Below are 12,508 nucleotides of genomic sequence, written 5' to 3' on the forward strand. Positions count from 1 at the left end.
GATCCTTAGTTTCAAAATAAATAGTGTAGATTTTATTTTGTATACTTGATTTTTAGATTTACTATTTTGCTTTCAACAATGAATTAAATATTTATCAATCAAAATGAATTTTAAATTTTGTTTTTGACACCTAACAGCTATTTTAGCTGTCTTTTAAATGTAAGCTTTCTCTTCTTTTGATAATTTACTTTGAAAGTTACCATCTTACATGAACATCACTTTTGAAGACTTCAGCACATAATTCTATTGTATAATGTATTCTTTTCAGTAATATTTTAAAAGAAATAATTGTAGTTTTGTTTTTGAAGATTTTTAATATTAGCTTTTGTTTAATATCTTATTGTACAATGATAATTTTTATGTTATGAATGATTTTGTTGCTCACCATGCAAAAGTGATTTTAGATACTGCTGACCTAAATGTGCATAATCAATAATCTTCATATTAGAACTTTGCATTGTGGTTATCTTATGAAAACTAACAATAATATATATATATATATATAATTTCACTGTCACTTTAAAGAGAACATGGGTATATTTCTCTTCTGTCTTCTGGCAAAAAACTGTAATAATATAAATTTAGTGTTTGTCTTCTTGTTTCTTGATTCCAAATGTGATACATACATATATATATATATATATATATATATATACATGGCACACACACATAACACACACACACACATATATATAGCTTACGTTATCATTTTTTTTTTTTACAGTTACCTGCCATGGTTTGAAGTATATTACAAGCTTCTTAATACTCTGGCAGATTACTTGGCTAAGGAACTGGTAAGCTATGTTGCCTCTACCCACTCATTTTTTATTATTGTAAAATATACATAAAATTTATTAGTTTTTAAAAGATTTATTTATTTTTGCATACAAGAACTGGGGTACAGGACAGAGGTGTGGGGAGGGGGTGAGAAGATTCACCAGAGACAGAATGGGGAACAGAACAGGCAGATTGACTGAAATACATTGCTGAGGGGAGCAGCAGGCGACTCAGAAGAGTCTGCTATAGGTAGCTCCTATGGCCATGTAGGTAGCTCTCTGCCCGGGGATCGAACACACATTGCAGTGGCTGCCAATAGCTTCATAGGTTGTGTCTTAATCTCTTGCACCATCAGGGAACCCTAAAATTTATAATTTTAACCATCCTTAATTATAATTGGTATGTCATTATGTGTATTTACATTGTGTACAACCATCACAGCATAATCTCTAGAACTTTTTTATCTTTCCAATTGAAACTGTGTATGCATATGATTTATATACTTCATTTTCCCTCCCACAAGTCCCTGGCAAGAGCCAATTTACTTTTTGTCTGTATGAAATTGATGTAGCTCAACTAAGTGAAAACATACAATATTTCTCTTTCTCTGTGTCCCTTATTTCACTGAGCATATTTTCATGGTAAATCAGTGTTGTGGCATTTCTCAGAACTTCCTTTCTTAGACTTAAAAATTCCATCACATCTCATACTACATTTGTCTATCCATTTATTTGTAGATGATCACTTGGGTTGCTTCCATCCTTTGGCTATTGTGAACATTGCTACTGTGAACATGGGTGTACAACTATCTGCTTGAGTTTTTGCATTCATTTCTTTTGAATGTATACCTACAAGCAGAATTGATGAATAATATGGTAATTCTCTAATTATTTGAGAAACTGCCATACATGTCCCCCAGTGGCAGTACCTATTTTACATTTCTTCTAGCAATGCATAGGACTGCAATTTTCCAACATCCTTTCCAACACTTGTTATTTTCTGTTTTTTGTTCGTTTGTTTGTTTTATTTTGTAATAATTGTCCAGATAGGTGTGATGTGGTATATGGTTGTGGTATTTTTCGATTTACCTTTCCCTAATGATTAATGATATGGAGCATCTTAATGTGCTTATGGGCTATTTGTATGTCTTTTTTGGAGAAATATTTATTCATGTCCTTTATCTTTCATTAATATCAATTTGTTACTTAGTAGGAATTCTTTATATATTCAGATATTAATACTGTATCAGATGTATAATTTGCAAATATTTTCTGCCATCCCATTGGTTGCCTTTTTATTCTCTTGGTAGTGTCCTTTGATCTACAGACAGTTTTAATTTTGAAATTCAACTTTTTTTTCTATTTATACAAGCTCTGGGTACAGTCAGAAGTGCGGGAGGGTGAGAGAATTCACCAGAGCCAGAGCAGGGAGCAGAACGGGCAGAAGGACCAAAGTACACTGCTGAGGGGAGCAACGGGTGGCAGGAGAGGTCTGCGCACCATGTGGGACCCTCGCCAGGTGGCCAGGGATCAAACCAGCGCTGCAGAGGCTGTGGGCAGCTTTGCAACCCAGCGCTCAACCACTGCGCCACCGGGGAGGCCCTCAACTTTTTTTTCTTTTGTTAACTTTTACTTTTGGTCTCATGTCAAGAAATATTTTCTAAATCCAGTTTTATGAAGCTTATCCATGTTCCATGTTTTCTTCTGAGAATCTTAAAAGTTTAGCTCTTACATCTAGGTCTGTATCCGTCTTTATTATAAGTAAAAACAAAACAAAACTCAAAATTTTCTTTTGAATTAATAAACTTCTGGGATGATAGTTTATAAAATTTTCATTTTAATGATTTCTTGATTCTTTGAACAAATACTAATTAACCTAAGATATTAACTGTGCTGTTTGATACAATTTAATTCAAGTAAATAAAATATTTTGATGTCTGACTATTGTTGCTTTCTAGTTGTCAAATACAGAGTATATTTTCCATTTTCTGGTTATCTTTAAATTCTCATTTGAAACTGCTTCTGTCTTTGTATTGCAATTTTCTTGGTTGTCCTGACTTTGTTTTTTTCTTTTTTAAGCTGTCTTTTGAATTTCCCATTCATCTATACCTAAAATTTTGATGTTCCTAAGTGGTATAATTAGTTTTCTTGTCTCTCTGGAAATTTTTTTGGGCTTTTCGTTTATGTACTTAGTGGTAAATGCCATAAGATTCTGATCTTCTCGAATTATCTTTCTGAAACCTGATTATTCCGTGCCACCCTCTATATCTCCTATTTTCTTGGGATGCAATGTAAACTTGAGAGTGGTCTTGTGTATAAGAACCTTCTTGCTCTGGCTTCTGATATTCTGACTAATCTGCTCCTACTTTCCTACACATAATTTACTATTCATTTTGTCAAGCCACTTGAATTTCCCAGAACATAATTCCATATAATTGTCTTTCAGAGTATAGGTTGCTCACTCATTATTGATAAATCTCTCAGCTTTTATGATTACATGCAGATATTTTCAAGAGCAAACCTAAATTCAGCACAAATGTTATCCTACCATTTTTTTGACTCCATAATTTGAGTTAGTGATACTTCTGGGTTTCCAAAATATTTACACTGAATTATAAATACGTTTATATAACTAAAGTAAAAATTAAGAGTTGAAACACTTGTTTTTGTGTCACTAATAACCAATAGGCAATGATTAAAAACATTGTTGAATAAGTTAAACTATGTTTAATAGATTCTAATATTTACATTTTAGACTTCTCTGTCATATTTGAAGACTAATGTTTAGATAATGTGACTTATTTAGAAAATTTTGTAAGATAATGTTTTACAGAAAATCAAAGACAAAATTGTAGATGAAATATTTTCATTTTTTAGATAGGAATATGGTAAAACAGAAGGTTGCTGTTTGTACCCTAAATTTTCATGTAGATAAGGCTTTGTTTAAGCATTTCAATATATTGTGATTTATTTTCTTTACTATATTTTACAAAGTTTTAACGTTCTAAAGAAATTCAACTGAAAACACATAGTATTTTGAATTTTTATTACAAATTTTACACTTGACCTCTTGACCATTTTTACACTTTACCCTTGACCAATTTTATGTTGAAGTTTTACAGTCTTTCATTTTCCTAAGAAAATAAGGACATAAAATTATTTAATTTTTAGTAAAAACTCAAAATCTGAATTTTATTTCATGATAATTTCTTCATTGTTTTTGTGAATATATATGTGGAACCAACATTAAATGTATTAGTTGCCCAAAACTTGAATAATTTATCTTTAGAAAACTCATTGATAAATTAATACTTAGGTACCTACTATATGTCATATTCTCTTTGGAACTATCAGCAATGTTGGAATACATGAAAGAAAATCATACAAACAAGGCATTATAGTTTTTACTTTCTACGAATAAGGCAAACTGTATTTGTGTTCTTAATTAGAGGAGAGATAAGTTCACAGTTTAACTAAGTTCGAGTAAATCTATAATTGTGACTTTTTCTTTTAGATATTTAGATTTTATGTTCAAAAACTCTTCCAAAATATTGAGAAGGAAGGGAGAATACCAAACACGTTCTATGAAGCCAACATTACACTAATACCAAAACTGAGCAAGGACAACACAAAAAGGAAAACTACAGGCCAATCTCCCTAATGAACAGTGATGCAGCAATCCTCAATAAAATTTTAGCTACCAGAATCCAACAATGTATCCATAAGATAATTTACCACGACCAAGTAGGATTCATTCCAGGGACATAAGGATGGTTCAACATCCGAAAATCAATCAACGTTATCCAACACATCAACAAAAAGAAATATAAAAACCATATGATAATATCAATAGATGCTGAGAAAGCTTTCGACAAAGTGCAACACCCATTCATGATAAAAGCCCTTGAAATTCTTGGGATACAAGGAACATACCTCAACATCATAAAGGCCATAAATGAGAAGCCAACAGCCAGTATCATTCTCAATGGTGAAAAGCTGAAAGCATTCCCATTAAGATCTGGAACAAGACAAGGATGTCCACTCTCACCACTGCTTTTCAATATAATACTGGAAGTCCTAGCCAGAGCAATAAGACAAGAGAAAGACATACAAGGAATCCAAATAGGAAAAGAAGAAGTCAAACTATCACTATTTGCAGATGATATGATAATATACATAGAGAACCCCAAAAACTCCACAGAAAAACTAATTCAACTCATCAATCAGTTCAGTAAAGTGGCAGGACACAAAATCAACACGCAAAAGTCAGTAGCCTTCCTATACACAAGCAATAAATCTGAAGAAGAAGAAATCAAAAAAACCCATCCCTTTTATTATCGAAACAAAAAAAAAATCAAATACTTGGGAATAAATCTAACAAAAGAGGTAAAGGACCTGTACAAAGAAAACTATAAAACACTGTTAAAAGAAATAGAAGAAGACACAAAGAAATGGAAAGACATCCCCTGCTCATGGATTGGAAGAATAAACATTATTAAAATGGCCATCCTACCAATAGCAATATACAGATTCAATGCTATTCCAATCAAAATTTCAATGTCATTCTTCAAAGAAATAGAACAATTATTGATGAAATTCATATGGAATCACCAAAAACCCTGAATAGCCAAAGCGCTCCTGAAAAAAAAAAAAAAAAAAAGGGAATGGAGGCATCACACTCCCAGACTTCAAACTATGCTACAAAGCCATAATCATCAAAACCGCATGGTATTGGAACAAGAACAGACACACAGACCAATGGAATCGAATAGAAAATCCAGAAATAAACCCACAGATTTATGGTAAACTAATCTTTGACAAAGGAGCAAAGAATATGCATTGGAGCAAAGAAAGTTTGCTCAATAAATGGTGCTGGGAAAACTGGGTCACTACATGCAAAAGAATGAAGCTTGACTACTACCTCACACCATACACAAAAACCAACTCAAAATGGATTAAAGAACTAGACATAAGACCTGAAACCATAAAATACATAGAAGGAAATATAGGTGAAACACTATGGGATATGCACATCAAAGACATCTTTACAGACACATCACCCAAAGCAGTGATAGTGAAGGCAAAGATCAGCATTTGGGACCACATCAAATTAAAGAGCTTCTGCACAGCAAAAGAGACAATAACAAAAACAAAGAGAAACCCCACCAACTGGGAGAACATTTTTGCACACAACACTAATGATAATGGACTGATCACAAAAATCTGCAAAGAGCTCATGAGACTCAACAAAAAGAAAATAATCCAGTCAAAAAATGGGCAGAAGAGCTAAACAGAAACTTCTCTTGAAGAGGAAATACAAATGGACAACAGGCATATGAAAAAATGTTCACCATCATTCATAATCAGGGAAATGCAAATCAAAACTACCATGAGATACCATCTCACACCAGTGAGAATGGCACATACTAAAAAAACTAGCAACAACAAATGTTGGCGAGGTTGTGGAGAAAAAGGAACTCTCCTGCACTGTTGGTGGGAGTGCAAACTGGTCCAACCACTATGGAGAGCTGTGTGGAGTTTTCTTGACCTACTAAAGATAGAGCTTCCATATGATCCAGCAATTCCACTCCTAGGTATTTACCCAAAGGACACAGAAACATCAACTCCAAAGAGCACCTGCACCCTTATGTTTATAGCTGCACTGTTTACAATAGCTAAGCTTTGGAATCAACCCAGATGCCCAAAAATAGATGACTGGATCAAGAAGATGTGGTACATATACACCATGGGATATTACTCAGCATTCAAAAAAGATAAACACATGCAATTTGCAGCAACGTGGATGGTGCTGGAAGGTATCATGCTCAGCGAAATAAGCCAGAAAGAAAAAGAAAAATATCGGATGGTCTCACTCATAGCAGGAATCTAGAAAATTTAAATAAGGGACCAGGAAAATGAAAAACTATAAGAAAGTCAAAATCATAATAAACAAACAACTATGAACCAGAGACATTCTATGACGGGTGGGGGCTGGGGGGGAGGGTTTGGGTCAAAATAAGGGGGTTGCAATTGTATGGGGAATATAAAAATAAAATTTAAAAAAGTAGTTATTACTTCCTTTAACAACTGCCTTTTCCTCATTTTCCCAACATAACATATCAAGAGAGAATAAAAGAAACCATATAAAAATCTACCTTTATATAGTTGTTACTGGATTTGAGGTATAATTTAGCAGAAGTTAGTGTGCACATCAAGGTACATTATTATTGTAGAAATTCTATAATATGAATGTGTTATATATTTTATTTTGATGCATTTATTTTTAGTAAGTAGTGACCAGTAGCTATTTAAGAAGTATGTGGAATAACTGAAACATTGCATCTTGCTTCTAGAAGCGCGGGAGGGTGAGCAGATTCACCAGAGCCAGAGCGGGGAACAGAACAGGCAGACTGATGAAACACACTGCTGAGGGGAGCAGCAGGAGAGGCGTGCCAGGAGAGGTCTTTGCACCATGTGGGACCCTCGCTGGCGGCCAGTGGTCGAACTGGCACTGCAGAGGCTGCGGGCAGCTTTGCAGCCCAGCGTTCAGCCGCTGCGTCACCAGGGGAGGCCCCTTAGTGTAGTAATGTTACTTAAATTGTATGTTTTCCTTAGAAAGTAGGTTTCAAACCTAAAATGAAACATGAAGGCATTCTATCTTCTGATAAAAAGTTGTGCTGCAATTTTACTCGATCCTATTGTTTTTCTTGGATTTAATTATTTAAATGATATCCTTCTATAAATAGCATCAGCGTATTTTAGGTAATTTTTGCCAAATACATGTTCATCCTAAATAGAAATATTGTTTTCTTTCTAGATAAAGAGATTTTAATATCTTTTCCACATTTGTTGTATTTGAATATTTTCTTATCAGTAACCTGGAACATTCTTGTTGAAAGCAGTTATATAAACCTTGTTTCATATGAGAAGGCACTGTGACGTAATTTTACTAAATTTTAATTGCACTTGCTGGTATATATATTTTATTTTAAAAATGTACTTTTCTTTAAACTCTAGGAGAATGATTTGAATGAAACTCTCAAATCACTCTATAACCACCAAGTACCAAAAGCAAACACACCTGTCAATTTGAATGTGGTAAGTAATCAGTAATTGAATTTTTATTCATAGTAGTTTCTCCTTTGGGAAGATATGTACCTTCCAGAAATTCTGCCAAGTCACTTCTGCTCTCAGTAAAAGTTCAGTGCTGTTGCTAACATGAGGAGATGATGTTATTGAGCCTTTTTGACACGTGTTAACTATCATAACATGATATGTTGGATATGTATTTTAGTAGTTGTTAAATCATAATTTTTTTTTTTAAATTATACACAAAAAGTAACCAAATTTGTGAGAATATTTTCATTGTGAGGAACATTGATTTTTGGGTGAAATCTATCAATAAGAAAGATGTCAACATGCATATATAGATCTTCCACACATATACAAAATACCCTTTATAAAGTATACACAATATACATTAAGAACTGAAAATATGGCATGTAGTATATAATTAATTTTGTGATAAAAATTCTGGGTGGAAAACTCTTTTCCCTATGCTTTACTGTATCATCTAGCATAATTATTAAACACTAGAAATATGACTAAAATTTGTCAAGACAGCAAGCTTGTGATAATCTAGAATATCTGCTATTGAAACTTTAAATGGATTGTCCATTCTATATCACACCACAATGGTATTTGAGGGAATTTGTAAATGTTCAAGTTAATGTTCACAGAGTATGAATGTTTCATTAATAATCTTCATTATTTTGGCATGCTGAAAATAATGTGTAAATTTATACTGATTTAGTTCTTCTAAAATAATAATTAACCTCTGTACAAATAAGGAAGAAAATATGTAATGATGCAAGAAAAATTGAAAGAAAAACGAAATATATAATAGTACTAATAGCTCTTTTGCTGTCTTAGCAAGATAAGGGAATTGTTTTCCTTCTTACATTCTTTCTTTAGTAATAACTTTCTTCTTGCCCATATTGTCATCTGTAATTTCATGTAATAATATTTTCTTCCCTTATTCTATTCTTTATGTTCCTATTGTTAGCTCCCTAATTTTAGATGACTGGCACTTCATGTAGTCCTTAATCTTGTCTCTCTTCTTTCAGCTCTTTTTACAAATAACTGTCAGAATAAACTTCCTCAAACTTGATAAATTTTTCTACTAAAAGTATTTTTTTAGCTCCCCATTTTCTATCAAATTCATCTAATACTCTTGGCCAGAATTTCAGGACCACCTTCTTCTTTGCCCCAATCTAATGTTTCACTTTGGTCTCAGTTTTTCCTAAATTGATTCTCTAGTAACATATTGTTCGGTTCACCTTTCTTTTTGTAATTGAGAAATAATTGATGTATAACACTATATTAATTTAGGTATACAAAATAATGATTTGATTTTGTATATATTTTAAAGCTCACCACAATAAATCTAGTTAACATTCATCATATTACATACTTAATTTTTTTTCTCATTCATCTACTTCAGTGCATGCCTTCCCTTTTTTAGTAAATTCTCTTTGTAGACTATTCATCTTTATTCTAGAACTAACTCAATTCCCAACTTTGTGAAACATCTTGTCATAGTTGTTGAAAGTATTATTTTTCCCCTATGATCTCTGTGCCAAATGTCTTCATCTTGTGAATCTAGTACTGCTGAAGAGTTAAAGAAATGTGGGTGCAATGAAAATAGAGGAAACCAGCATAGAGTATAATAGAGAAATACATGTTTTCTTTAAATTAGAATATCATATTTTTATAGGAATAAATAAATATCTTACAAAGTATGTTTCAACAGTACTGACTATTTCAACACTTAAGCCTTTATTTAAGAATCTTGAAGATTCCTAGACTTCCTAGACTTCTTTTTTTTTAAAGATTTATTTATTTATACAAACACTGGGTACAGTCAGAAGCACAGGAGGGTGAGAGAATTCACCAGAGCTAGAGTGGGGAACAGAACAGGCATACTGACGAAGAAATACACTGCTGAAGGGAGCAGCGGGCGCAGCAGGAGAGGTCTCTGCAGCATGTGGGACACTTGCTGGTGGCTGGGGGTGAAACTGGCAAGTGCCTGCAGAGGCGGGGGGGGGGGGGGGGGGGAGGCCCAGATTCCTACACTTCTTTTTTTTTTTTTTTTTTTTTTTTTTTTTTTAGTGCGGTGCTTAACCCCTTGCACCACCAGGGAGGACCCAATGTGTTTACATTTAATGACAGTTTCCTTCACTCTGCAGGTGTACTGCCAATGAAGGAACATTGATGTTATTACTAAACTCTTAATGCCTATAGTTACAAAACTTTGATTTAAGTCGCAGTCACCAAATGAGTGATGCTAAGCAAAAAAAGTCAATCTTTTGATGATCTTTTCTCCATATGAGAAATCAAATGAGTTGATTTTTGAGAGAGCTATTTGGATAACTAGAAATATCTAGATATACCATGAAAAGCAATTCAAATGTTAGTGAATTGAAGTTTTGTTTCATATGGGGTTTTTTTTTTTTTTTTTGTAGCTGAAATAATCTTGTTAAAAAGGTTTGAATCAATAGTTTGTAATAACTTTCATAGCTGTTCTCAAACTGAGAATTAAATGTACTGGTTGGTAAAAACATTGCCTTATCTTTTTTTTAAAATAAAGATTTATTTTATTCATGCAGATGTGTGGGAGGTACAGGCCAGATGTGTGGGAGGGTGAGAGGACTCACCAGAGACAGAGCGGGGAACAGAACAGGCTTACTGACTGAAATACACTGCTGAGGGGAGCAGCGGGTGAGACAGGAGAGGTCTGCTGCATCATGCGGGTATCTCACCGGCCAGCCAGGATTGAACCTGTGCTGCAGAGGCTGCGGACAGCTTCACAGCACTGAGCTCATCTGCCTGTGCCACCAGGGCAGGCCTTACATTGCCTTATCTTTGAGTAGAGTGTGTTTCATTTGATTTCAACAGACTACTAAAGCAATTTGTCCAGTGCTGTGTTGTCATATGAGTAGCAAAGTTTATCTTCAACTACTAGTAGAAATTCTAGTTTTATGATGTCTGATTAAAACTGATGATCATGGGGATTTTTGTTTCTCCGCAAGTAGGAAGAAAATTTTTGTTTTCAGAATTTCCATTGGAAAATTTGATAAGTCTTGAGATACTTTTAGGCTTTTCTTACAATTTAATATTTTCCTAAATGCTCTCACACATGAATATTTCAATATTTGACATTATAACTATTAGAATATCTCAAATATTTTATGAAAATTTTTATTTAATATAAATGCTTATTTTAAAATCCTTAAATATGCACAGCATTCTCTACTCTCACTTTATGGAAATTCTTTTAATAATTCTAACAAAATTAGCAAATCAGCATTTCAAAATAACATGTTTAATGTTATTCAAATATTTATAATGGATGATATGCTATGCGACATGGGTTTCTTACAGATACACAGCAAATTGTTGTGTAAATTTATCCCATGACAGTAAAATATTAATTTTTTCTCTCATATATTATAAGAACCAAGAGATATTTATTGCCAGTGAGCAAGCCCTGAAAGATCAGCCCTCCCTAGTACCGGTGAGTTAAAAGAGGACATTGGCTTCTAAAAATCACTGTGAAATTGGGAAGATAACTATCTATTTCTCTGTCTTTAAGATTCACTCCAATCCTTTTAGAAATGGCAAAAATTTTAGAAAATCAATCATTTGAAGTCTATTTTCTGTTTATACTATCCTTTTAAGTATTGTTTTTTTTTTAAACCCTCCAAATTAAAGTAGCCAATAAAGACCAAATCTACGCATAGTCTCCATTATCAATAGTAATGTGAAGTGCATTCACAACTTGAGATTTCTTCTACATTTTTTGTCACAATGTCTCAGGAGACCTCATGATTTATCTCATTGTTTCTGTACCCTGGAAAATTATACATTATGACTGTGTTGACTAGCCTTTTCTTGACTAGTTGATCGATGCTCTATATTGAGTAGGATATAAATTTTCTAAAATACTATTTTCCAATCTTTAATTACAATAAAGTATTAAATATGTCCTGATGTGATTAAGATGTTAAAATAATTTTGAGATTAATATGAACAGAAAATAAAACAATTTTGATGATTTAATTGTATTCTGATACTGGGTGATACAATTTGGAAACATGAACAACATGAAGGATGCACAATATGCTTTTTATATAAATATATTTGTCATTTGTTGTATTATGGAAGCTGTGTGATACTTGATTATTGAGTATACATGAAGGTCGTGTTTTGGAAAAGCAATTACATTTTTATGATGATTTGAACATTTAAAAATCACATTTTAATGTAGCTTTCTAAGTAATGTGTTGACTGTGTTGTGTGTGTGTGAGAGAGAGAGAGCGAGTAAGAGGAGGGAGGGAGGGAAGGAGGGAGGGAGGGGGTTGGGCATTAGGTGATGTCCATGTTTTGTCTTAATGAAGTTTTTTTCAGGATTCTCATTTCTATTCTGTTCAATTTTAAGATGAAATATTTTTATCTTACTCTTAACTGGGAGTTAATAGTAGATGCTATAATAGATGCTTTGGGAGTAGATGCTATAATAGTTTCTCATATTTGTATGAGAAAGATTTTGTTAAAGCTCATATAAACCTGCTGTATCATATGAAAATCTTTCAGATTTAATAAATCCAAAGCATCGGTGTTTGGCATTTATTGATTTAGCTGACACACACCTTTTTTATCTTTATCTCCAT

The 12,508-nt window shown here is 33.1% G+C and overlaps 1 protein-coding gene across 1 annotated transcript in view; it reads left to right on the top strand.

The window, feature by feature from the left end:
* Positions 1-12,508, top strand: part of DENND1B (DENN domain containing 1B) — a gene marked incomplete at both ends in the record, with an annotated part of 177,148 nt that overhangs the window by 86,107 nt on the left and 78,533 nt on the right. Inside the window, 3 exons of the mRNA XM_084246072.1 lie at positions 725-794; positions 7,794-7,874; positions 11,293-11,352. Of these exons, the coding sequence (XP_084102198.1) occupies positions 725-794; positions 7,794-7,874; positions 11,293-11,352 (211 nt within the window). The remainder of the gene's footprint in view (positions 1-724; positions 795-7,793; positions 7,875-11,292; positions 11,353-12,508) is intronic.

The sequence above is a fragment of the Talpa europaea genome, assembly GCF_964194135.1.
Source record: "Talpa europaea genome assembly, chromosome: 10".
Classification (NCBI taxonomy): Eukaryota; Metazoa; Chordata; class Mammalia; order Eulipotyphla; family Talpidae; genus Talpa; species Talpa europaea.